Raw genomic sequence first — 24936 nt, forward strand, 5'->3', positions numbered from 1 at the left:
GAAAAACTGCCAAAGAACGAAGAGAACAAAGCGAGAGCCTCCCCCAGTGCAAACCTGCCCAGCCCCATGCTGGGTTTGCTCACACACAGGGCTCAATCCCTGCTGGAATCCCAGCCACAGCCCCAGATCAGCACTTTCAGGTCTCACAGCCTGACCAGGACAATCTCCTGCCTCTGGACATGGAAAATCGGTTTTCCACTGCTACGGCACTGGCTTGAGGTAATTATGAAATGTTGTAATGGTTTTAAATTGTGCACATGGAGGAAGTTCGCTGGAGCAGCCAACACTGCTCCACTTTTATGGACAATCCTCTGGGTTTGGGATCCTGATTTGTGGGTGTGAAATCTTCTCACAGAATCCTCTGAGGGTGAAACAAAGACGAGGAACCTTTTGGGATGGAAGGACCCAGAGCAAGTTGTGGGAAAGGAAAATTAAAGACAGTGAGTGCTAAAACCTTTGTTCTTCCCTTGTCCTGAGCTCTGTACTCGGGAATTGGTCAGCTCTGGAAATTTCCTGGAGACACTGGAGAATGATCCCAGGTCTGCTGAAAAGTGGGAAATCCCGCTGGCAATTGCAGCCCCTGAGGGAGGGCAAAACCTGCAGGAGCTCAGTCTGTGAGTGTGTGAGGAATAAGAAGGGAGGGACAAAAGTGTGGATCATCCTGTGCCTCAAGGAAAAGCCCTTGACTGGAAGACCGGAGTGCTGTTCCACAGGGAGCCCCTGCACAGGCCCTGGGAATGTGCTCATCCCTGCTTCCCTTCCAGAGCAAGAGGAGCACCCCCAGTGCTGTTTGAGATGGTCCTGACTGGAACTGGGGCTGACTGGGCACTTTCCCGTTTGTTTTCCTGCAGGATGTGGGCCATGAGCAGGGAATTGGCTCCAGCAGGGCCCAAGATCACTGTGGGCTCTGTGGCAGGGACAACTCCAGAGCCGGACAGGGGAGGGGCCCTTCACCCACACTCCCGAAAAGCTGAGAAGGGAACACACCTGCCTGCGGCTGGCTGCAGCTCCTGGAGCTGTGGGGTTCTGGCACGCTCAGGAACGTGGGATAATGCCAGAATCATTCCAGCCTTGGGAATCATGGAGTTAACACTGGCCCTCGAGGCTGTTCCTGGCAGGCTCCTGCCCCTCGCCACAGGCTGCAGATGGCTGTGGAAGTGATGGAGGCATTCAGGGAATGCTGACTGTTCTTCCCTCGCTTTGGCAGTGTGGTCAGTAAAAATATTAATTGAGCTTTTCCAGCAGGGAAACGTTTGAGCAAGAGGTGCTGAAAAGAATTGGAGCTTCTGGTTTTAAGTCTCCAACTTAAAATCCGCCCTGGATTGCCACCGGTCCGATTTTCATGCACTGGTCACCGTGGCCAGGAGTGTCCAGTCCTGCTGGAAGTGCACTGGACCAGGATGTCATTTTCATCTCATGCAGGGAGAGACCCTCTGGGTGACCCCAAGTCACTGGAAGGACCGGACTGGGCTCCCAGGGCACTAATTCCAGGTGTTCTGTTTCTGGGAATAGCACAGGAGCCTTTCCCTTGCCCAGAGGAGCAGCCAGTGCCTCCCTTAGTCCACAGATCTCCAGGATGGAACACGGAGAAAATACAGGAATGTGGAAATCCCCCACAACTGAGAGTTTACATGTGGATTACATTTTGGATTTATAATGTTAAAGTGGAGTTGTGGAGTGGCTTCTCTCCTGTTCATTATTGTACTCACTGTTCTTGTTGCTCTCACTGTTACTTATTGTGTGTTGTCATTAAATTACTATATTTGTCTTGGTTTCCATTATTAAACTGTTCTGAGCTGGATTTTTGTCTCTGGTCTCTTCCCATCCCACTGGGGCTGAGGGAGCTGCTGCTGGTGCCCGGCGGGGTCCGGCCATGGCCCGGGGTGCTCCTGGGGCTCCCAACCCGACGGACCGGGGCAGTTCTGGGGTTCACAGAGAGAGCCAGGGCTGCGTTTTGGGGGAGCTAAATCAGGCTGCGAGCTTAACAGCAGAGACTAAATGGAGCATTTTGGAGTGCGGAGAGCAGGCTCCTGCGGCCGGAGCTGGGGCTCTCAGGGACCGAACGCTGTGGTTGCAGGGCTCGAGGAAGAGACCCAGCGCTGCGCGTTCGGGCTCACAGGAGAAGCTGAAGCGCAGCGTTTCGTTGGGCTTGAACGAAAGCCCGAGGGCGGCGTTTCGGTGCTCCGAGCGGGCCCCTCTGGCCCGGCCGAGTCGGTGTCTCCGAGCTCCGAGCGGTGCCTCGGGCACGGCCCCGGGCCGGGCTCCCCCGGCCGCACCGAGAGCTCCGCAGCGCGGGGCCGGCGGCGGAGCCCCGGGGCCGCCTCCGGGCTCGGCTTTGCGGCTCCGGGCGGGCGCGGGGCTCAGGGGGAGCCCGGCCCGGCGCCTCGGGCCGAGCGCGGCACCCCGGGGGCTGCCCGGAGCCCCGGCGGGTCGCGGCCCGGCGCCCGCCCCGGAGCGGCTCCTGCCGGTGCCGGTGCCGGCCCCGCCTCGGTCCCGCGGGCCCGGGACCCGCACCCCGCCCGGCGGGGCAGAGGCGGCACCGCCCGGGACCCCCAGAGACCCCGGCAGCACCCGGAGCCGAGGCCCCGGTCCCGGGGGCGGCCCCGGTCCGGCCCAGTGAGAGGGGCGGGGCCGGGAGCGACGGCGCGGCCGCCAGCCCGGGAGGGGCGGGGCCCGGGGCGCTGGGGCGGGGCCGGGGCTGTGGGGCGGGGCTGTGGGGCGGGGCCGGGGCTGTGGGGCGGGGCCGGGCTGTGGGGCGGGGCCTGAGGCGGTCCTGGGGCGGGGCCAGGTGCGGTCTCAGAGGCGGCTCCAGGGGCGGGGCCGGTCCCTGCTCAGGTGCACGGGGCTCCAGCGCGGCTGCGCGGGGCGGGGCAACAGCGCGTATGCGTGGGGCGGGGCCAAGGTGATTTAATCCCTGGAACTCGCTCTCGCCGCCATTTTCCCACTCTGCGACGTAGGGGGCTGCTGCTGGACCGGGCTCCACCGGCGGGGCTTCCTCTACCCCTTTTTCTTCCTCCTCTTTCTCCTGTCCTTATCCTCCTCCTTCTTCCCCCTCTTCTCCCCTCTTTTCTACCTGTCTAGCTTCCTTCTCCCCCCGTCCTCCCTGTCCCTCCCAGCCCCCCTCCTGCTCTCCCCTCTCCCCTCCCCTCTCGCCATCCTCCCCTGCACTTCCCTGTCCCCCCTCCCTCCTTTCGGCCCTCTCACTACCCTCTCCCCAACCCGACTCCTCTCTGTTCCCCCTCTGTATTCTGTTTCTTCCCCCTCTGTTCCTGCTCTGTTCCCTCTCTGTTCCCCCTCTGTTCCCCCTGTTCCCACTCTTTTCCCTCTCTGTTCTTGCTCTGTTTCCCCTGTTCCCCCTCTGCTCCCTCTCTCTCCGCCCTACCCTCCCTCTGTCCATCATCTCTCGTCCCCACCTGGCCTTTCCCTTCCCCTTTCTCCCTACCTCACCCCATCCCTCCCTGACCCACCCTCTGTCCCCCTCTCCCTCTTTCCCCGCAGCCGCGGGGTTCGGGGTGCCGGAGAATAAAGCCCAGAGGGCCGGAGCCCGGCGCCCCCACCCTCGCCCCCGCCCCACACGGGGCCGGGCCCGCTCGGCGGGTCCCCCCATGCAGTTCACAAGCACGGCCCGACACCGCCGGGGCTCCGGCTTTCCCCACATCACACGGGGGCTCCCCGGGGAGGTCGGGGCGGGGGGTTTAGAGAGGGCCCCCTCCTCCGGAGGGGGTCCCGGGGGGGAGGGCGGGTGGGGCGGGGGGGGGAGGGGTGGGGTAGGGCCCCCTCCGGAGGGGGGGGTCCCTGGGGGGGGGTCGGGGCGGGCCCCCTCCGGAGGAGGGGCCCGGGGGAGGGGGCGGGGTGGAGGGGGGAATCCCCCCTCCAGTCCTGGCCTCCTTCCCCGGCCCCCTCCTCCGGACGGGGCTCGGCCCGGCCCCCTCCCCGGGACCCCCTCCTCCGGACCGGGGCCCGGGGGGAGGGAGGGGGGGCGGGTGGGGTGGGGGGGAAGCAGAGGGGGTCGCGTTGCTCTGCAGCGTGAACACATAGAGCTCACCACACAAACGAACAGCCTCCCCTGTCCTGCCCTCCCCACCCCACCCGCCCCCCTCCCTCCCCCCGGGCCCCGGTCCGGAGGAGGGGGTCCCGGGGAGGGGGCCGGGCCGAGCCCCGTCCGGAGGAGGGGGCCGGGGAAGGAGGCGGGGACTGGAGGGGGGATTCCCCCCTCCACCCCGCCCCCTCCCCCGGGCCCCTCCTCCGGAGGGGGCCCGACCCGACCCCCCCCCAGGGACCCCCCCCCTCCGGAGGGGGGCCCTACCCCCCTACCCCCCCTCCCCACCCGCCCCCCCCCCCCCCGGGACCCCCTCCGGAGGAGGGGGCCCTCTCTAAACCCCCCGCCCCGACCTCCCCGGGGAGCCCCCGTGTGATGTGGGGAAAGCCGGAGCCCCGGCGGTGTCGGGCCGTGCTTGTGAACTGCATGGGGGGACCCGCCGAGCGGGCCCGGCCCCGTGTGGGGCGGGGGCGAGGGTGGGGGCGCCGGGCTCCGGCCCTCTGGGCTTTATTCTCCGGCACCCCGAACCCCGCGGCTGCGGGGGAAGAGGGAGAGGGGGACAGAGGGTGGGAATGAGGGGCAGAGAGGGTGGCCGGGATGAAGGAAGGAGGGCAGGTGAGGGGGTCGGGGTGTGCAGAGCAGCAGGGAGGGGGCAGGGGGAGGTGGGGTTGGCGTGCAGGACGGGTGGAGGGTGGAGGATGGAGCACAGGTGGCGGGGCAAGGAGCAAAGAACGAGAGAGGAAAGGGGAATAGGGGGAGGTGAGGAGGGAGGAAGGAGGGGGAGAACTGAAGGCAGGTAGGGAGGAACTAGGGGGAAGAGGAGCATGGACAGGGGGCAGGTGGGAGCCGGGGTTGGGGAGGGAGGAAAGGAAGGGTGGAGGAGTAGGATAGGGTAGGGTAGGGTAGGGTATGGAGAAGGAGTACGGGGGGACCGGGCCGGGCTGGGCCGGGGGGGGAGGGAGGGGAGGGCTAGGGGGGAGAGGGAGGGGGGGGGTTGGGGGGGGGAGGGTGTAGGGGGTGGGGGAGGGGAGGAAGGGAGGGGAGAAAGGAGGAGTGGTAGAAGAAGAGAAGTGTAGAAGAAAAGAGATATAAAGAAAAAGAAATACAGAGAAAAAGAGATATGGAGCCCAGAGCGGCAGCATCCTCCCCCGCCGAGCGCCGAGGGGCAAATGGCTCCGCGGGGCCCTCCCCGTGCATTAAATCCCCCCAGGCCCCGCCCCGCGCAGCCGCTCTGGGGCCCCGCGCACCTGTGCAGGCCCCGCCCCTCCCACCGGTGCCGGCCCCGCCCGCGCCCGTTAAATCCCGGCCGATCCGCGCCCGCCCCGCTCTGTGCGGTGGATGCTCATCCCGGGATGCGGCGGGACCGTCGCTCGGAGCGCTGCGCGGAGCCACGGACCGGGGGCTGCTCCCGGCGCTGCGCGGAGCTCGAGGCGCTGAGGTGAGGCCGGGAACGGGACCCGGGCCCGGGAATGCGGGTCCGGGTCCTGCCGGTGGCTGCTGAGGGTCCTGGGTGGAGCCGCTTCTCCCTCGGCGGGCGGGCTGCGGGTCCCGGGGCCGCAGGACCGGGGCGGGATCGCGGCCGGGATCGGGACCGGGGTCGCCGCGGGCGGGAAGAGCCGCTCCGGGACGGGCGCTGGGACCGAGCTCGGCGCTGCCGCTCCTGCTCCCACGCGGCCGGCGCGGGGCTGGGGTCCCGCCGGGGCTCCGGGCAGGTTCCCGCCGCGGGGAGCAGGTGACGGTGCCGGGCCAGGCGGGAGGGCGGCGCTTCCCCGGAGCGGGCTCCGGGCGGCGGCTGGAAGCGGGCGGGGCGCGGGCACCGCCGCTCCCGGCCCCGGGAGCCCCCGGCCGCCGCCGCTCCCTCAGCGCCGCCCGCCCGCGGGGCGCCCCCTGGCGGACACGGCCCGGCCCCGCGGCGGCTGCTCCCGCCCGCGGCCCCGAGGCCCCCGCCCGCCCGGCCTCGGGCGGAGCAGCGCCCGCAGCCCCCTGCCCCGGGCCCGCGCCCCCGGGGGCTGCCCCCGCCGCGCCCCCGCCCAGCGAACTGCCGCTCCCGCTCCGACCGGGGCCCTGCCGGGGCTCGGGCCGCTCGTCGGACACGCCTGCCGGGTGAGACACGGTGCTCTCCCTCCCGCCTTTCCCCCGCTTTCTCCGTGGCTCGCGCTCTCCAGTGCTAAAACCTCTGAGTTTAAGAAGTCAGTGAAAACTGTTTATTCTTTTTTTCCAGTGCATAAGATATCCTGAGTGTGAAGGGACACAGAAGGAGCACCGAGTTGAACCCTTATGTGAATGGCTCATCTGGGGATGGAACCCACAACCTGGGCATCTTCAGCACCCTGCTCCAACCGAGCCAATCTCAAGTTACAGCAATGTCCTGCCTGGGATGGGAATGCCAAGTACCAGCGAGGGAATTCCTGTGCCAGTGCAGCTCCTTCCTTTATGCCGATATTGCTTCACACCCCAGCCCCTGGAATGGCCATAGGGCAGAGCTCCGTGGCTGGTACCTGACCATGGAACAACACAGGTGAGCAGCTGTGTGACAGCACAAAGCTCTTCCCATAACCCTCATTTCCCCGGTGGCTGTAAAGGTGCTTGTGCCGCGTCCCTTTCCAGGGAGAAATGATCAAGACAAGCCCTGAGGGTTCCCTTGGTCCGTGGCCGAAGTTCTTCTGGAGAGTGCCAGGGCCGGTTCCGCCTGCAGAGGGGCGTTTCCTGCGGGTGAGTGTTCACAGCCCAAAATCGCGGTGGGGGCCGAGGCCGGGGCTGCTTCTCGGCCCCGGAGCTGCAGGGAGCCCTGGGTGACTCCTGCTCGGCGCCAGGAGCGTTCCTCGGTGCTCTCTCCGTGTGTCCCGGCCGGCCGGGAAGGCGGGGCGGGAGGAGGCCGGGAGCCCCAGGAAGGGAACCGGCCCCTCTCGTCCTCGGCCCGTGCAGGGGAGGAGCCGTGCCTCGGTGTCCCGCCCGTGGCGCGCAGCGTGCCCCACGCACGGCCCGGGCACGGGCGCTGGGATGGACACGGATCGGGGGCTGCTCTGAACGGGCCCCCGGAGACGCTGCGGCCCGGACAGAGCCCGCTGACGTCCCAAAACCAGCCCGAGGAACGGCTGGCAGCGCCTGGGAATGTCGGCACGTTGGGTCTGCAGAGGAGCTCAGACAGCAATTCCCGGTGCCGAGCTCCTGGGGCTCCCACACCCCCACCAGGTATGTCCCAGCCAGCTCCAATCCCTTCCCTTCCAGCCTGGGGCCATCCTCCAGCAGCAGCGTTAAAGCCGAGGGAATTTCCCTCACAGAAACTGAATCCCGAGCAATGCCCTCGGAGGTGCCTTAAAATAAAAGGTCAGAGGTGGATGAAGTTTTGTTTGGGTTAAGTTTGGAGTTTTCCAGGGAGCCAGCTGGAACTGCAGAACTGAGGGCCAGCTTTCACAGGTGGCTCACACTGCAGGTGTCCTGAAGGCAGGGATGTGCATCCCTTTCCTCAGGGAGAAGAGCTCCCAGAGGCCCCTCCCGAGGCTCTGGAATGAACTCAGCTCCTGCAGGGAGAGATCTCCTCCCCTGGGCACAGGAGCTGCCTCAGCAGGGGCCGGGAGCGCGTCCGGCCAGCGCCTTCTCCTGCTTGGAAACATCGACCGCAGCCCGAGCTCGGGGGGAATCTGCTGAATTCCAGGGAACTCTGGCAAGAGCCCCCCAGGGACATGGCTGGGGATGAGGGCTACAAACAGCAACTTCTATGGAACATCAGCCTGTCCTTATCCCTTCCTCTTGAGCTTCCTTGGACCTCTGCTGGTTCCTGGCACAGCTGGTGTTAAATAGGCAGCTCTGCATGGGAATATCCAGGCTCCAGGAGGCACTGTGAGCTTGTTCCAGCAGGAATTCAGGGCTATAGCTATAATAATGAATCTAAACAGCAAGGCTGAACCCCAAATCTGGGCCCCACACTGGGAACAATCTTTGTGCTGCCCTGTCAGCCAAAGCCCCATGGCTGGGAAATTTCAGCAGCCAAAGGTGTGGAATTATCTAAATCCCAGCAGCCAGTGTTTTGTTCTCTATATATTACCTGTTTTTAAAACCCAAAACCACACGGTTTTGTATGTCTCATCCACTAAATTCTATTCCTTACAAATTACATCAGGTATTTTTTCCAGAATACTTCTGCAGATTATTTCAAGCTTTATCCCCAAGGTCTTCCCAACCTGTCCACTACTCGTTACCTCATTTTTACATCAAAATACTAATTCTCCCTCCTGGAGAAAATATCAATTTCTACACCTAAAACTTACATTACCTGTCCACGAGCGATTGCCTCAGTTTACCTCATGATGTTCATTCTCTTCCCTGGGGAATTTTTCACCTTGCCCCCCCAAATTTTCCCTGCCTGTCCCCTTCTGATTTCCTCATTTTTTACAAGAAAGCATTCTTTCTCCACTCTGGAGATTGCCACAAGCTTTACTCCCAAAATATTCCCTACCTGTTCACTACCTATTACCCCATTTCCACCTCAGTATTTTCACTCTTTATGCTATGGATGCTTTCAATTTTTACCCCCCCAATCATTTCCCTACCTGTCCATAATTGATTACCTCAGTTTGGCCCATGAAGTGCATCCCCTCTGCTACAGATCACCTCAGATTTTACCCCTGAAATTTTCCCTGCCTCTCCACCTCTGAGTTCCTCATTTTTTTACCTCAAAATATTCATTTTCTACCATGGAGATTCCCTCAAGTTTTATCCACAAGATTTCCCCACCTGTCCACAGCAATTCCCTCAGTTTACCTCAGGATGTTCCTGCTCTCTCCTAGAGATAATCTCACATTTTAGCCCCGTAATTTTCCCTGCCTGCTCAATACTGATTACCTCCTTTTTACCTCAAAACATCAATTGTTTCCTCTAGAGGTTAACTCAGATTTTATTACCAAAATTTCCATTTTGTCCCCTGTATGCTAACCAGATTTTAAAACCAAAACCACACAGATATGTCACTTATCCCTGAAATGTTCATTCTGTCCTCTGCAAATTACATCAGATTTTTTCCCAAAAACACTTACTGTTCCACATAATTACCTCAGGGTTTGCCCCCCCCAATTCTTCCCAGTGTTGAATATTGATCATTTCTACCTCAATATGTTCATTCCCTGCCCTACAGATCTTCCCAAGTTTTACCCCCAAAATTTCCTTGCTTACCCCCAGTGACTGCCTCAGTTTGTCAGTGTTCCCTCTCCCTAGAGACTACCTTGTTTTACCCCCAAAATTTTCCTTAGTTGTCCACAACTTATTACCTCATTTTTACCTAAAATATTTCTCAACCTTTAGATTTTTTCAAGTTTCCCCCCTCAAATTCCCTTACCTGTCCACTACTGATTCCCTCATTTTTGCTTCAATAGTGTTTACTTTCTACCATGTAGCTTTTGTCAAGATTTACCCCCAAAACTGTCCATCTCTACCTAATTTTTACTTCAAAATGATCACTCTACAGATTGTTTCATGTAATATTTCCCCACCTGCCCACATCTGATTCCCTCACGTTACCTCAGGATGTTCATGCTCTCCTCTAGAGATTAGCTCAGATTTAGCCCCCAAGTTTTCCCTCCATGCTCAGTACTCATCACCCTATTCTTCATTCAAAGTGTTCATTCTCTACTCTTGAGATTTTGGCAAATTTTTTCTCCAAAATTTTCCTTACTTATCTACTACTGAGAACCTCATTTTACTCCAAAATATTCATTCTGTCCCCTACAGATTACATCAAGTTTTACCCCCAAAATTTTCCTTCTGGTACAACATGGATTAACTCTTTTCTACTCCAAAATGTGCATTTTCTCCCCTAAACATCACCTCAGCTTTTCCCTCAAAAATGCCACCGTGCTCCCCTCGACACACAAACAGTTCTTGTGTCCCCTCTCAACTGCCCCAGGTTTTCAGCTAAAATTGTCACCTCTGTCCCCTCTAACTCAGCCCAGGCTTTCCCAGTGAGGAGCTGCAAGGAATTCAGGCAAATGACAGCAGGGAACAGCTGTAAATTCAAAGGCAGAAAGAGAAGATCTACTGGGAAAGGCTTCAGAAAACATTTCTGCAGTTAATAACTAATGATTATTTCCAGTTCCCCAGTGAGAAGAACATGAACTCACAGACATTCAGGCCTGGCAGTCCCCTGCAGCGAGAGCTCAGCGCACATCCAGAGGCAATTCCAGCATCTGAAAGAAAGGAAGAAGAAGAAGAAGGTGATTTCTTCTGATTCAAAGTTATTTCAAGTTCTCAGACCCAAACCACCCTTCGCTCTTGCTCTTGGCCGGGTGAATCCTGAGCAGTGGGCACAGGTCTGGTCATTCATGCTGATGGGAGCGACGCTTTCTGGGGGAAATCCGCTCATTTCCAAAGTTCACTGCCTGCCCCTGCCTGATCTGCGCGGCAGAAAACCTCTTCCATGGAGGGATTTTGCTCCATCTAATCCCACCTGCCCAGGCTGTTCCATGTGGATGGGACAGGCTGGGGCAGCACAGGCAGACACAGCTCTCGGCGCTCCCTGCTCCAAACACAGCCCTGGGCTCCTCTGCAAACTGCCTCTGCCAGGAGGTTTTCTCCAGGAGAGCTCCAGGACTGGCTCATGGCAGGGGGAGATGAAGTTATCACAAAGGGAAGTAAAGGATAAATACTCCTGTAGGAGCCTTTGGGATCTGCTGGGCTGAGCTGGGAAGGGGACATTCATTCCCTGCAGTGCAAATGCACAACCGCCTCCAGCACGCAGCAAACGCTGTCAGGTGGGCTCTGAAAGCAGTACTGTGACAAACCTCACCGTCACTCTTCCCTTCAGGGACTTTTGCAATCAGTCTCTGAAGCTGACCAGCCCCAGAGCTCTGTGCAGCTGCTCTGGAACAAAAGGATCCTCCCGGGGCTGAGGCCCATTCCCAGCCATCGCTCCCACGGCGGCCCAGAGGCACCACTGGAGCTCGTGTGTGGGGCTGGCAAGGGCTGCAGGAGGACACAGCCCCAGCTGGGGCGGCAGCGGCAGCAGCAATTCCCAGGCCCTGGCACGGCAGAGCCAAAGGCCGGCGCTGCCGCGGGAGGCGCGGGTTTCGTTCCGCTCCCTGCGCTGCCGCGGCCCGGCAGGAAATCTCCAGGGGGGCAGAAACTCTCAGGGGACACAAAATGCAGCATCTGTCACCCTGGTCCTGGCTGAACTCAGCGTGTGGGGCCACCCCCCACAGGTAAGCACTGACCTGAGCCGGATCAGCCTCAAACACCGCCCCAGTTCTCACCTGAGTTTTTCAATTCCCTGCTTGCACCCACTGGTTTCAGTTCAGCTTTAGAGTTTCCCAGGCAGCTGAGAGGCATCTTTTCTTTCTAGAGGTGAAAATGAAGGTGAAACAGGCACATTCCAGGTCTGTGCTACATCAGGAGAAGGTGCTCAAAGTTGGAAAGCTGTGAGGACCCTCCCCTTGGGCATCTGTGCCACCCCCACCTGTAAAACCTCAAATCCACACTTACCATGGCCACACTGGAACTGCTCTTTCTCACCCTGCAGATTTGCTGACCAGCTTTTCATAGCCCTGCATTACAAATATTTTTTAAAAAAAGGTACAGAAATAAAAACAGGGCTTGACTGGCGATGGGGTTTTACCTGTAAACTTCCAAAAGCACTGGAATGTCTTTGGAGTGTAAGGATGAGATCCTCAAGGTACTTAGATACTTATTTGCTATCAAAACCCACTTAAGTTGATCCAATTTTCTAAAAACATTTCTATCAGTACATTTTTCTTTCTTATGCAGATGTTTATGAATTAACGTGATTGTTGTACAAGGATGCAAAAACTGTCACCCTCTCCAGCCTCAGCAGACAAACCAACCCAGAGAGTTGGAGTGCAAGCTCACATGGCTTGAACTTAAAAGGTTAAAATTTTCTCATTCCTTACACATTTTTCTTCATTTCTTTCCAAAAAAGACAAGAGTCAAGAACACAGGATGTGGAGGCTTTAACAGGCGATAGCTGGAAGCAGCTGAGCTCTGCCTGCTGCCGCGTTTTATTATCATGTTGTGCTTCTCCTCACAACAACCACCACTTCCACAGTCACAATATTTACCAAACATCACTTCATTTGAAATTAAACACCCAAAACCCTGAAAAACACCAAATCCCGTGGCTGTAGGCACTGATGAGATCTGGGAGAGAACAAAGACTGGTTTGATGGGACCAGTCCCATTCCCAGAGTATGGGAAGCACACTGTTGAGGGGAAAGGAAGCACCAAGAGCTGAACACAGATTGCAGTCACAGGGAGCTCATAAATCAGTGTGCCAGCAGAAATCCAGAGTACACAGCTGCAGGCAGACAGCAGAGCACTGACAGGAATGGACCACACGTGGCACAGCCACCAAGGAAACGGAGCAGAGAAGCACTCCAGCTTCTCCACGCATCAAGAACCCTGCCACGAGCAGCATCAGCATGGGGGGCAGGCAGGATCGACCCTCAGCCTTGCTGGTGGCCAGAGGTGTTGGCATGGCAGTGAGCAGCTGCCTGAGAGTTCTCATAGTCCTGTGGGAAATGCTTCCTGGACGTATCCCAAAGCTGCTGGAGGGACTCTTCATATGGGAAACACTGGGCACACTCCCCACCCTCCATTACCACACTGTAATTCCTGGGCAAACAGCTTTGTTGCAGGAAGTAGGGAAAGTTTCCCAGGTCCTGGGCTTGATCTTCCGCACAGACACATCTCCTGAAGTCCAGGAGTCCAAGGCAGCATTCCTTAGAGACAGCAGGGCAGGAGTGAGCACAGGAACACTGGGACAGGGACATGTATGGCCCAAGAGGATAAAAGCCTCCCTGGAAATCACCATGTGCTCTGATGTTCCTGCAGATCCCAGCAGTCACTCTTTGGTTTCTTTCTCCAGGAGCAGCACAAATCTTATGCTGATGATCAGAAGATGCAAATACACACAGCCATGCTCTCAGCTGGTGGAAAGCAGCCCAGCTTTTGGCTGCCAGCTGGGGGAAGAGTTTGGTTGATGGGAGGTGCAAACCTAGACAAGAGCATCAAATATTTCCTTCCCTCTGCTACCTGGAAACAGAGTGCTGACTTGGCACTTGAAGATAATATCTTAGGAGCTTTTTTGCCTGACAGATAGCAGATAACATCTAAAGTACTGCACAATTAGTGCGTTTATGACATAGAAAATTGATGACAAAGTCCTTCAGTAAAGAACACGTGATTAGTCCTTGTTTACCAGTGACAAAGAAAACAGCAGGTCCTGAGCACAGAACCTCCTGGCTGGCAGGACAAGGGCCTGGTGGCACATTCCAGCTGCTTGTGCTGGGAAAACAGAGCCAAGCCTTGAAGTCAGCTCCTGCATAGTCACAGGAGCACCTGCAGGGTCCCACCTCAGAGGAAAGAGCCAAACAACATTGGACTGTGCAACTCAACCGCTCCTGTGAGCCGGGCCAGGTCAGCTACAGCTCTGCTCTACCTGCAGCCAGTTTAGGAAAGGCGATGTCAAGGGACCCAGGGGGAACAGGCAGGAAGGTGGAAAGATGAAACGCTTCACCCTGAAAATCTGAAGTGATATTCCAAGGTCTCACTGAAGGGTTAAATTAGTGGTAATCTCTTCTGGCCTTATTTGCTGCATTCAGACAAGCAGGACAGATAACTTCTCCCTTTTGCATTCCAGTTTTTCCCCTGAGCAGAAAGATGGGCTTCATGTCAGCAGAGAAGCTGAGATTGTCTCATTTTTGGGGGTATGTACCCAATTTCTGTTATAGCTCAGAGTCATCTGTTCCTGCATCTGTGTGGGGCAAGTTGACTGTCACCACTGCTGGGGGTGACGAGCTCTCTGAGGCAAAGGACACTCCCAGCCCTCGGTGGTGACTGTCTGTGTCAGAACCTTCTTCCTCCTCTTCTTCATTCTTCTGCAGATCTTGGTCACTGTCATCTTCATCATCATCTGCTGCTGCACTGTCCTCAATCACCTCAACCCTCTCTCCAGCCTCGGGGTCCACGTCAGTCTTAAACCACACGGCTTTGTAGCCATCATCTGCCACGTGCCGGTCTGTTTTGAGGATTGACTTCACTTCCTTCTCCTGTCCAGCCTCTTCTTCCTTTTCTTCTTCTTTCTCTTCCTGGTCAAAGATAACAGTGGGAGCTATGGAGCCCTTTGGGAGACTCTCCGTTTCCTCTGCCCTGGAGGAGTGCAGGGCAAGTGCTGGCTGCTCTGGCACAGGAGTCTCTGCCTGGACGCTGCTGGTTTCTGATGTCTCATGCTGCTTGTTGCTCCCATCTGACAGTTCATCCTCCTGGTAATATTTGTAACCCCTAGAGAATTCCTTGGAGAGCTAGAGGAGGAGAGACACATTGTGACTGTAGTGACAGGAAAAGAAATTGGGGGCGGGAGGGAAGGGGTGGCTGCAGTGACTGAGCTCCTGCTCAGGAAAGTTCAGCTTGGTTTGCAGTTAGACCTATCTGAAGCCAGGGAAAGATCCAGATCTCTGGAAGAGAAATTTTTTATTGGCTCCTTAATTTCTGGAGTTTTCTCAGGTAAGTGGGCTTGTTCTCCAGCACCATGTATGTGGTGGTTTTTACCCACCCCATTCTGCAGCGGGATTTCCCTCTCTCAGGGTGAAGGACTTTTGTTACCCACCTGAGCTATGTGCTCTGCACTCAGGTCTGGGCTCCTGGCAGGCCCAGCCTATGGCACAGACCAACATCTGGTCAGACAAATTACACCCTAAACTTCCCAGTGACCAATCTGCCAGGGACCTGAGAGGTCCAAAATTAAATAGCTCAGCTGCAGGGCAGTGTCTGAGGCCAGGCGTTGGGATCAGGTATGAAGGAACTCTCCTCTCCTTTGACTATGGAGAATGAACAATGGTTTATACCACAGACAGGTGTTTTTCAGAGACTGCCCCTGATGTGTGCCACGTTTATCCTAGATTTTGTGCTCCATGGACCTGTGGTGCTCTCTTAAACGTGTCTGCTCATCATCCACCACACAGCTCCAGCCTCAGGGGCAGAAAGAACAGCAGCAAACACCAAAGTGATGCCACCTCTTCAGACTTCATCTTGGGAGTGATTCACCACCTTGACACAAATGCATGGTACTTGGGCAGCCCATCCATACTTCAAAGCTTCCTCAGATCCCACTTTCTAACTCTTAGAAGTTCAGGTACAAACAAGGCACTTACCTTTTTCTTCATCAGGTGTTTGAAAGGTTTTCCGTACCATCTGCAGGATTTCCATATCAGCACTCCCAGGATGACTAGGGCAATTAACAGCAGTGCTGCTAATGTGCCCCCTAAGACAGCCATGTCCTGAGCAGAGTACATCTTGTCAGAGGGGGCTGCCAGGAAAACAAAACAAAACAAAACAAAACAAAACAAAACAAAACAAAACAAAACAAAACAAAACAAAACAAAACAAAACAACAGTGTTACAAAGCCTAAAACTGGCAGGCAGCATTTTTCAACACAACTCTTCACTGTGGGAGAAGCTCCAACCCATTTTTGAAAGGCAAGGAAGCATCCTGTGCTGCAGAATGTAACAGTAATATATCTGATACAACAGAAGATCATTTTTGCTGTCCTAAAAGCAGGGGGCTTCTTTCTTTATTACACAGAATATTGTCATTTCCAATAAATTCCATGAATTCATAGCAGCCATTTACAGGACAGTGACTTTTACCCCATGATTTAACTAAGTTAATAAATACCTGACTGCGTCAGGCAAGAAATGCTACATGGAGTGAAGCTATTTAGTTCTTTCTTTCCCACTTCACTCTTTTACACCTGAATGCAAAAATGAGGTTTGATTGTACATCTGTGTATGAAAATGCAATGCTTCCTTTCACCTGGAACATGCCCTCCATTACAGATGAGCACATCAAAATAAAACAAAAACAAAAACAAAAACAAAAACAAAAAAAAAAAAAAAAAAAAAAAAAAACAGAAATAGAAAATAGGAAAAGCATTAGAAAATCCCCAGGACAAGAAAAACCTTTCATGGCCTTTTGTAGCTGTAGCAATATTGCCCAGTCTGCTCAGGGGCAGCTTCTGCTTCCAGCCACTGGTCAGTGTCAGGTATCTGTATAGAGATTGACACCAGACTGGATAGACAGTACCATTCTGAGCTTTGCTTGGTGGTGGGATTCTTTAAGTTTCCCAGCTTCATTTTGTAGTGAAAATGACTCTCATTAATGATTAATGAAAGCAGGTTTTGTTCTCCTGCTGACCTGTTTATGGCAGTGGAATTGGAGTATTCCCTCTGCATTGGAATCCACCCTGAGTTTATCATTAACAACTCGGCAAGGATTTAGGACCTCAGAGATTTTTTGCTGCTTAATCCTGTTTCCTGGGGAGCCACAGCCCACAGAGCATCACAGAACTGTGTAATTCTGCATATTCAACATTGCTTTGTGTACCGTAAGCAGCAAGGGCGACATTTCAAGGTTGCCCAGAAGCATTGGCACATGCTTGGAGCATTTGTAACTCTGTGAGCTCATACATGTACTAGTTTTTATGGTGTATTTTATGTGCCCTTAAATGGGGTTCCAGTGGTTTTTAGCTGTGAAATGACACTACCTTTAGGGGAATCCAGATTTACACTCAGGAACTCACTTGTTTTTGTGATAAGAGGGTGAAGTGATGGCACTTCAATCACACATCACTGTGTAGAATCCAGTGGAGTATGGGCACTGTCTGCCTATCCTGAGATAAAAACTCACTGCTATTGGTTCATCTTAACTCAAAGCATAAGAAGTTTAATCAACTTCAATCCTAATTTATTTGAAGACCAATTTAAGAGTCATTTCTCAGCAGTATGGAAGTGTGAGCTGTTTTTACGTTGACAAGGTTAAAGAGTAGCTGGAGGGTTACATATGAAGCCTCACAGCTCTCTTACCACTCATGGGCTGTTTCTCCTCTAAGACCATAAAATCCTGGTGTAAAAGACACTGACCTGACCTGACCAGAAATTCTTTGGCTCATGGGCAAGCCTGGCTTTGGGGTGTGCCAGCTGCCCTCTGCTCTCCCTAAGACAGGCAAGAACATTGCAGTTTTCTCTGTGTTTGGCTAAAAAGGAGCAATGGTGTGCCAGGGTCTCTTTTGCCATGATAAGACAACCTAGGTTATTTCCCAGCATGAACCAACCCCAGATTTATCTTTGGAACAACGAGAAAAGACATTCCAATACACAGCACCTCTTAAAGTCTCGGGAGGCTTTTTGAGGCACATGGTGACTATGCTGTGAGGATGTTGTGGGAGTGTTTTCCCTCTTAAAGCCACCACAGAACCTTCTGTAGGGTCAGGGTTGGCCTCAGCCCAGGCCCACAGACTTCAGCAGGTGACCCATCATGGCCAGTTTGCCACAGAAATAGAAAAGACTCCCCAAAGCAGAAAACAGAGACCCTCCTCCCCAGCCTACCTGTGGCAAGGATGATCTCCACCACAATTATGGTGCTTGCTTCCTGCAGGCTCAACACATCTTTCCCAACAGCCTATGGAACACAGGAAAGAGATGGCTTAGGGACTTCCAGATCTCCAACTCACTCTCATCGTCTGTGGGGGGGTCTTTGAGGAGAAAGTACCTAGTCCCTGTCCTCACCACAGCTGTTCACTGTGGCTGGACAGCCTGGTCACAGGGGAACAAGAGCTCTGAAGATTCCCGGCCCTGGGAGCGGGTGAGCTGAACCTCGTGCCTGCTCTGTGTTCAGTTCCCAGCACAGTGCAGAGCACAGGTTCTGAGGCAGTGTGGGGCAGGAGCAGCAGGTGTTGGCACCTCTCTGTGCCTGACCGTGGAGCTCCTCCAGTGCTGTGGCCAGGCTGGTTCAGACAGCTCCACAGGGCATGGCTCTGTGCCAGGCAGGCATGTGGACAAAGGGAACATCTACCTTCTTACAAGTCTAAAGATACTGACTGCTTCTTTTGACCCAAGCAAAAAGAGGATTTGAATTCCTCCTTCTTTCCACGTCCCTGACAAATTACCCAAGAAAGGTGCTCTACCTGGATAGTCACAGTTCCTGGGGACTCCAGCACCACGTTGGTCAGGATGAGCCCATCCCTGGTTGCGATGAAATCGGTGCTGTTTTTGAGATAGTACTTGATATTTGGGTTGACTTTCTGAAAGGCCAGAGATGGGTGATAAAACCACACCGTGCTTCACGTGCATCTTCCCAACCACCCCTTGGCAAGATTTGTCCAAAACACCTGAGGTATGAGCAGGTGTGGAGAGTAATAAATAAACCTGGGCTGAGCAGGTGAGAAAGGCTGAACTCAACTGCGTTCACCATGTTGCTCAGAGGCAAAAAATGTATCACAAAAGCATTTATATATATATATATATATAAATTAAAAAAATCCCAAATCTTAACCCAGCTTGGGTTGGCAACTTCAGTACTTGCCCAAGCAACACACACCTATGCAATTGATCTGTGTGGGACTGGCTTTGGAAGAGGGGAGTCCAGCAGCTTCTCCCCAATTACATCACACCGTCAGTGGTTCCGGTATCTGTGGAATTTCCAAGGGAGTATAGCATGGAACACTAAAGGACAACATGTGTTTGCCTCTGCCCACCTCCCCTCCCTCATGTTTCCTGATCCTGCTTTAAACCTGAAACAGTCAGAGAGAGCACAAGAGCACTTTTAGTTTCTTACATCAGAGAAATCCTGATCCATTGCTGTTATCATCAGGGGGGTAGAAGGATCACCAGCTTGGTAGACGAAGCTTCTCTGAGGCAGCCCAACAAACACCGTCCCGCTGTAGACCTCCTTCTCAAAGTAGGGTGGAAAATTGCTTTTATTGATGACCTTGATCTCTACAGTGGCTACAGAGTATTTCCTTATGTTGCTGATCTGGGTGGCCTGGAGAGAAAGAGAGAGATGCCAGACTTCTGCCCCTTGCAATTCCCAACTCAGCAGAATGTGCCCAGGGTGAAATTTCTTTGCTGTCACCACCCACACCTGAGGGGAAACTCTCAGCTGCTGCAGGAGCTTCACATGTGGCTTGGTGCAAGACATAGGTCAAGCACTGTGCCCTTCAAAGAAAGGGAATAACTGAGTTATTTTTGAGTTCACTGACTCCTGTCACACCCAGGCTGCTGTTTCCTGGAAATCCAGCTGTGCTGGGTGGCTAGCTGTAATGTCATCACTTACCATAACTTGCAACAGAAAGGAATCTGGGGAAGTCACTATTTTGTTCATGGTTAGATTCCCTGTGTCTGCATCCACTGAGAACACTTGGTCTGTATTCCCTAGAGAAAATGCAAAGACCACTCAACCATCACATTCCTTCATAAAGTGACCTGGAGCTCACAGACTCATTCTGCCATGTCTTAGTGAAAATACCCTCAAGGAATTTTCCTTGGGTAAATACCATTTACCCAAGGCAAAATGCTGTTTTCTTTGCCTTCCTGGCTGCTCCAAAGACTGTGACTGCTGGCCAGGGATGCAGAGGGACACATTGAATGTGTGTGAACCCAATTAAATGAGGTAGGATAACAAAGCTTTGCATTTCCAGTACCTAGACCCACAGATTGCCAGTCTAAAGTACGATAAATGCCCAGAGCCTCTGGTGCAATTTGAGGACTGAAAATCTCCATCCAGTTCCTGGTCTGCTGTGGGAATGCTCATTTCTCTTTAGTATTTACAAAGGGAGTCTAGATACAAACCTTGTATTTATATACAGGTAGAAATCAGATTCCTACATCTGTGTGGGAATCATAAAAGTACCTATGTTGGATGCATGTTGTAAGATAAGCAGATTTTTTAGTTCTCTTCCCCACCCTGAGACACTGTGGGCTTTCTGTTGACAAGTATCTGAGTCACTGACTGTGGGGAGGGAGGCCACACGCCATCCAAATACCAGTGGAATTTGATGTTCTTTAATACATTTGATATCAGTAGGATATTCACAACTGTGGTGTCCTGAGATATAATAGGTAAAGGGAGAGGAACACCCCGCTTGACCAATTTGACCTTTGCCTCGATCCTGTTGGAATCAAGACTAAAACAGGGCAGGTAAGATAGAGGCAATGTGTTGGGGAAATAAAAACATAATTCTGGGCAATGAATAGAAATTAGGCTGATAATATGGGTATTTTAGGTTTAGCTCAAAGACCACGTGAAAGTAGCATGACCAGATTGACAAAATCACATCTAAAAGCTTAAAGATATAACATGTCTCACAAAAAAACCCCAAAGTCTTTTTGAAGCAGATTTCATTGAGATCGGTTTGTGGGACTGTAATTATTTTTTTCTTCCTCTCTGTACAGTCTGTTTCTTCTACTTAATGAACGATGTTCTGCGGCTCTAGTTATGTTCTGTGGCAGAAACAGAGGGGCAAACGCCAGGCCCTCCCTCAAGTGCTCTTGGCAGGTACCACGGGAGACACGGGCAATGTCCCTTGTGGAAGGTGACAAGGTCTACTCACCCCCAACAATACTGTACACGATCCTGTCACTGATGGTGTAGTCAGGGTCAACAGCATAGATGGGTCCTGGCTCCAGGACGAGCGGGTCCCTCTGCAACAACAAGGCAAACAATCACACACCACAAGCCAGCACCAAATCAGCAACCGGAGCTCTCCCAGCCCAGCGCAGATCCTGTGGCTCTGCCTGGCCAGAACGGGATTTATTGCTGGCAGGTGTCTGTGGCAGGGCGGAGGTGACACAGCCTTGAGCTGGTGTTCCAGCTCTTGCCTCTCCTGTGATGTGCTGCAGGAGCAGAGGGAAGCAGAGCTGCTTGGGGTGGGGGGATGATGAAGGCTCCCTGTTCTGCTGAACCATCTGCATTGTACTGGAGACCAGCACAAGCTCACGGAAATGATTCGGCGCTTCCCACCGGGGGCACTGAGCCCTCCTGCTCACCGACATCTCGGAGATGTTGACCCTGCCGGAGTAGGGGCTGCTGATGCAGACGCTGGTGTCGTTGTGGAGCAGGATGCAGGGCAGGAACCAGGGTGCCCGGGTGTCACTCTGCCTGATGGTGATGGTTATGGTTGCAGTGGCCGTGTTGGTGGGGTCGGGGCTGTTCACAGGCCTGTCCTGCCCCCAAGGCAAAGCACACTCGTGAGACACAAGTTTCACTGCCAAAACAAGGGCTCATCTGCCAAGAGCACTGGCCTGGGGCCCTTTAGCCATTGCCACACTGTGAGAGCAGCTAAAGTTATCTTGTTCTGCTGACAAAGGTGGGCCGGCTGCAGGTCTGTCATGGGAATTACGGAGAGGGAAAGGATGCTCCGGATGCGCCCCCCAAAAGTCCCCACCCTCCCTCCTGTTATCCCAGAGATGTCCCATCCACACTCATCCTTCAGGTAAGGGGGACCATGCAAATGAGGCATTCTGTTCCTCCCAAGCCACTTACCCTCGCATACAAGAGCAACGTTGTTGAATTAAATTTGTCATAGTCCAATGCTTTTTGTAAATAAATTTCTGGGTTATTAACTCCTCTTATGGCAAAATAACCGTCTGTGTCCTGGCAAAGGAAAAGGAAAAATCACAGATTTAGCAGATAAAATATATAGCAGACTCAATCACAGACATTCTAAATCCTGCTCATTGCTGTCTTCGTCATCCCAACTGGACCTTTCATCCTGGGGACCTGGATGAGGAGCACTGTGAGAATGTCTGAGCTACTTAATCTTTGGTACTGCACACTGGAGTTGCCTGGCTTGTCAGAAAGGTTTGTTCTTGTGAATTTCCTCTCCCAGACCTCCTGTTTTGACTGCCCACCTGCTCAGCAGCTTCTGGATGAAATCTATCACCTCATTTATTTCCTACATTTAGCAAATTGCCAACAATCCTTCATTTTGGATCCCTAATAGCCAATCAATCTCACTTCCATGCACAAAAAAGGTCAAAGCTGGCTCAGCCTTTGAGAGCTGGCAGGATCACTTGCCTCAGCCTAACACAGCTGGACTTTGAAAGAAACTGTAAAGCCAAGATGAATTATCATGTGTTGCATTTTACTCTATAACCTTCTGCAGTTGCTTCAGTTCTCCTTTAATCTTATACCTCTGAATTTCTAAATCCCTCTGGATTTACACCAATGTGAATGCAAAGTCTGATCCCAGAGCTGAAAAACTGGTGGTTTCTGTTCACAGAAACGTAAATTCCCTGGGGATATAGTTATATTGATTTTTCTCTTGAATTTCCTTTCGATTTTAGTTTACAGCCAGCCCTTGCACTCTGGACTGGCAGTGGTTTAACTGTGTGCACAATCCATTTTCTGTGCTGCTGTTGGCAATCAGGGCGAGGACTCCATTCAGACTCACTGCAATTCTGAGCTCCCTGAGGTCCAAAGGTCTCCTGTAATGATTACAGATCATGCCAATAAGACTTCCCTGAGTCATTATGGCTCTGAATATCCTAGATGAAAATTTCATCTGTACAGTGCATTAAAAGCGGGAGCCATAAGAGAATTCAATACCTGCAGCACTGATGGCTCTGTTCTGCTAACCAAATCAATGTTTGGGTTTTGTTGAGAGAGCTAAATGCAGTGACTTCTCCTCAAAGCTGGGGCTCTTCTGAGCTTCTCCAGAGCTACAGTTCGTCCCCGGAGATGCTCACCTGCACTGTGGTAGTGAGTTCATAGTCGATGGTGTCCAGGTCAGCATCACTAGCAGTTACATCTTCACGGGCTACAATGGCTGTGTCCACTTTTGTATCCTGAAAAAAGACATTTTTGTAGTTAATGTCTGTGTGAAATGGATTGATGTCCTCTCCCTGCTGACTCTTCCTCAGTCCCACAGCCCTCAGTGAGCAGCTCCCAAAACCCCTTACCTCTGGGACATCCCTGGTGAGGTTTGGCTGTGCGAACACGGGGCTGTTGTCGTTCTCGTTCAGAACGGTGACTAGGATTACAAAGGAATTGCTCTGCAGAACGGGCAAATCAAAGAATCAAAGACAAAAATAGACTCTTGGGGCCGATCCTGCGTTGCAGAGTGACCAGAGGGGATGGTGTAAGGATGGGGGCTGGATGGGGCTGGGGTTTGCAGCCAGCCCCCATCCTGGGGCAGGATTGTGGGCTTGCTGCCACGCCCTCCCCACTGGCAGAGCCTTGGCACTCTCTGTGGCAATGAGAACAGCACGTCTGCCCACAACGAGAAGGACATCTGCCCACTCCAGTGCCAGGATTAGGAAGAGCAGAGGGAAGCAGGCGCTGCCTGCAGTGCCTTGTCCCAGGGCTCAGCGGTGGGAGAGCACTCACCTGGCTGGCAGCATCCTTGCAGATCAGGTACAATAGCAGCACGGTGTCTTCCTGCATGAAAAACAAACTCACCCACTGTAGAAACAGCCCAAGAGTACAAACTCTGGCTAAAGCAAATGAGCCAAATTTGTGCTTTGCTGAATCAGAAACACTGTTGGGCTTTATCTTATTTTCAGGTGTATCTAACTTTTTCTTTATTTCCTTAATGCTGGGATCTTGTTTGTGATGATATAAAAGCAGCCCCATCTTCCAGGTGCTTTCCCTGCAAATCCTGTAAGATGCTGGCAGAGTTAATCTGCTATTCTCTCTCACCTCAGGTGAAATCAAACAGATTTCTTTTAAAATTGAATAAATCAAAAACATTCTATGCAGCAAGTACAGTTGCACCTGCAGGGTGTTAATTCTTGTTGTTGCTCTTCGCTCAAGTAAAAGTGAGCTTTTACATTGAAAGGGAACTTAAGGATGCCTGTGGCTGTATACAGAGCACTCCAGGGAGCTAAAATAATTTAGCAGCAACCTAAGTGAACACAATGACCTTTTATACTGCCTTTCTGCTTCACACAAGATGACAGAATCCCAGAATGATTTGGGTTGGAAAGGATCTTTAAGCTCATCTCATTTCAACCCCCTGCCATGGGCAGGGACACCTTCCACTATCCCAGGCTGCTCTAAGCCCTGTCCAACCTGGCCTTGGACATTTCCAGGCATGGGGCAGCCACAGCTTCTCTGGACAACATGTGCCAGGTTCTCACCACCCTCACAGGGAAGAATTTCTTCCCAATATCCCATCTAACCCTGTCCTCTGGCAGTTTGAAGTCACTCCCCCTTAGCCTGTCATTCTAGGTCCTTACAAATGGTCTCTCTCCATCTTTTTTGTAAGCTCCCAAACTCACACAACTGAAATCACTTATTTCTAGAAGCAGGTTAAGAATCCCTGGAAGTCCAAGACTCCAGGCTGAAACTCATTGCATTCCCAGCATTATCCATCCCATCCCTCCAGCCTGCCAGCTAAAGGCTTACCTCATAGTCCACACACTTTGTCAGCTGCAGCTCGGTGCCCTCAATGGTGAAGAATTGGCCATCAGAGGAACTGGAATCAATTGTTAGGGTGAAACCTGGCTGCACGTGGATGGTGGTCACCACATAAGGACACTTATTCTCAGGAACGCTTGGTTTGTTGTTGTCGAGAGAACATCCTGGAAAAACACACAAGATGCAAAACTGCCCAAGGATTCACCCTGTGAAGGAGCTGGGTGAGAGCTGTGGGCACAAGCTGTGGAGCAAAGGTGGCTTGGAGGGGAGCAACCTCCCACCTGTAACAGAGCCACCCCCCCCCGCCATGGGAGATGTTCCTCAGAGACATGGACCTCGTGAAAAAGCTTACCTGGTGCCTGTGCCGAAACCTGTGCCAAAAGGAGCAGCAGAAAGAGTGCAGACATGAGGAGCCAGTGAGAAATAGCCATGGTCAGCTGCCAGCTGCTGAAAAATCCCTTTTTCCAACTAAGCTGATCTTTTTCCTGTTCCGCCCTGTGCCCTTGTCTGCGTTCACCACTTTATGGCGTCAAGAAACACCAGCTGGCTGTGGATTGCTGTGGTTCAACCTTTGTCTCTTTGTCCCATTGGATGACTTATTGAAGGATTTACCAGTCATGGAACATGATGACACATAAATCCTCGCTGCTTCTTTTTTCCCTGGATCTTTCCTACCCTAAACTCACTGTGGCAACAACGA

General features: G+C 53.4%; 1 protein-coding gene and 1 long non-coding RNA gene across 2 annotated transcripts; one reads left to right on the forward strand and one right to left on the reverse strand.

Moving 5' to 3' along the window:
* Positions 1-5368: 5368 nt before the first annotated feature.
* Positions 5369-6813, forward strand: LOC120753815 (uncharacterized). Its single transcript, XR_005701234.1, has 3 exons — positions 5369-5477; positions 6261-6557; positions 6647-6813. It is a non-coding gene; the product is annotated as an uncharacterized LOC120753815 (long non-coding RNA).
* A 6954-nt stretch (positions 6814-13767) lies between these two features.
* CDHR5 (cadherin related family member 5) lies at positions 13768-24667 on the reverse strand. Its single transcript, XM_040066365.2, has 15 exons — positions 24589-24667; positions 24225-24400; positions 23205-23255; positions 22778-22870; positions 22565-22663; positions 21360-21470; positions 20864-21040; positions 20428-20518; positions 19152-19249; positions 18654-18860; positions 18004-18120; positions 17426-17498; positions 16724-16729; positions 15193-15347; positions 13768-14343 (listed from the first exon to the last, which is right to left on the reverse strand). The coding sequence occupies exons 1-15, from the start codon at positions 24665-24667 to the stop codon at positions 13768-13770; spliced, it is 2109 nt and encodes a 702-aa protein (XP_039922299.1).
* Between the last annotated feature and the right edge of the window lie 269 nt (positions 24668-24936).

This window comes from Hirundo rustica, chromosome 6 (assembly GCF_015227805.2).
Source record: "Hirundo rustica isolate bHirRus1 chromosome 6, bHirRus1.pri.v3, whole genome shotgun sequence".
NCBI lineage: Eukaryota > Metazoa > Chordata > Aves > Passeriformes > Hirundinidae > Hirundo > Hirundo rustica.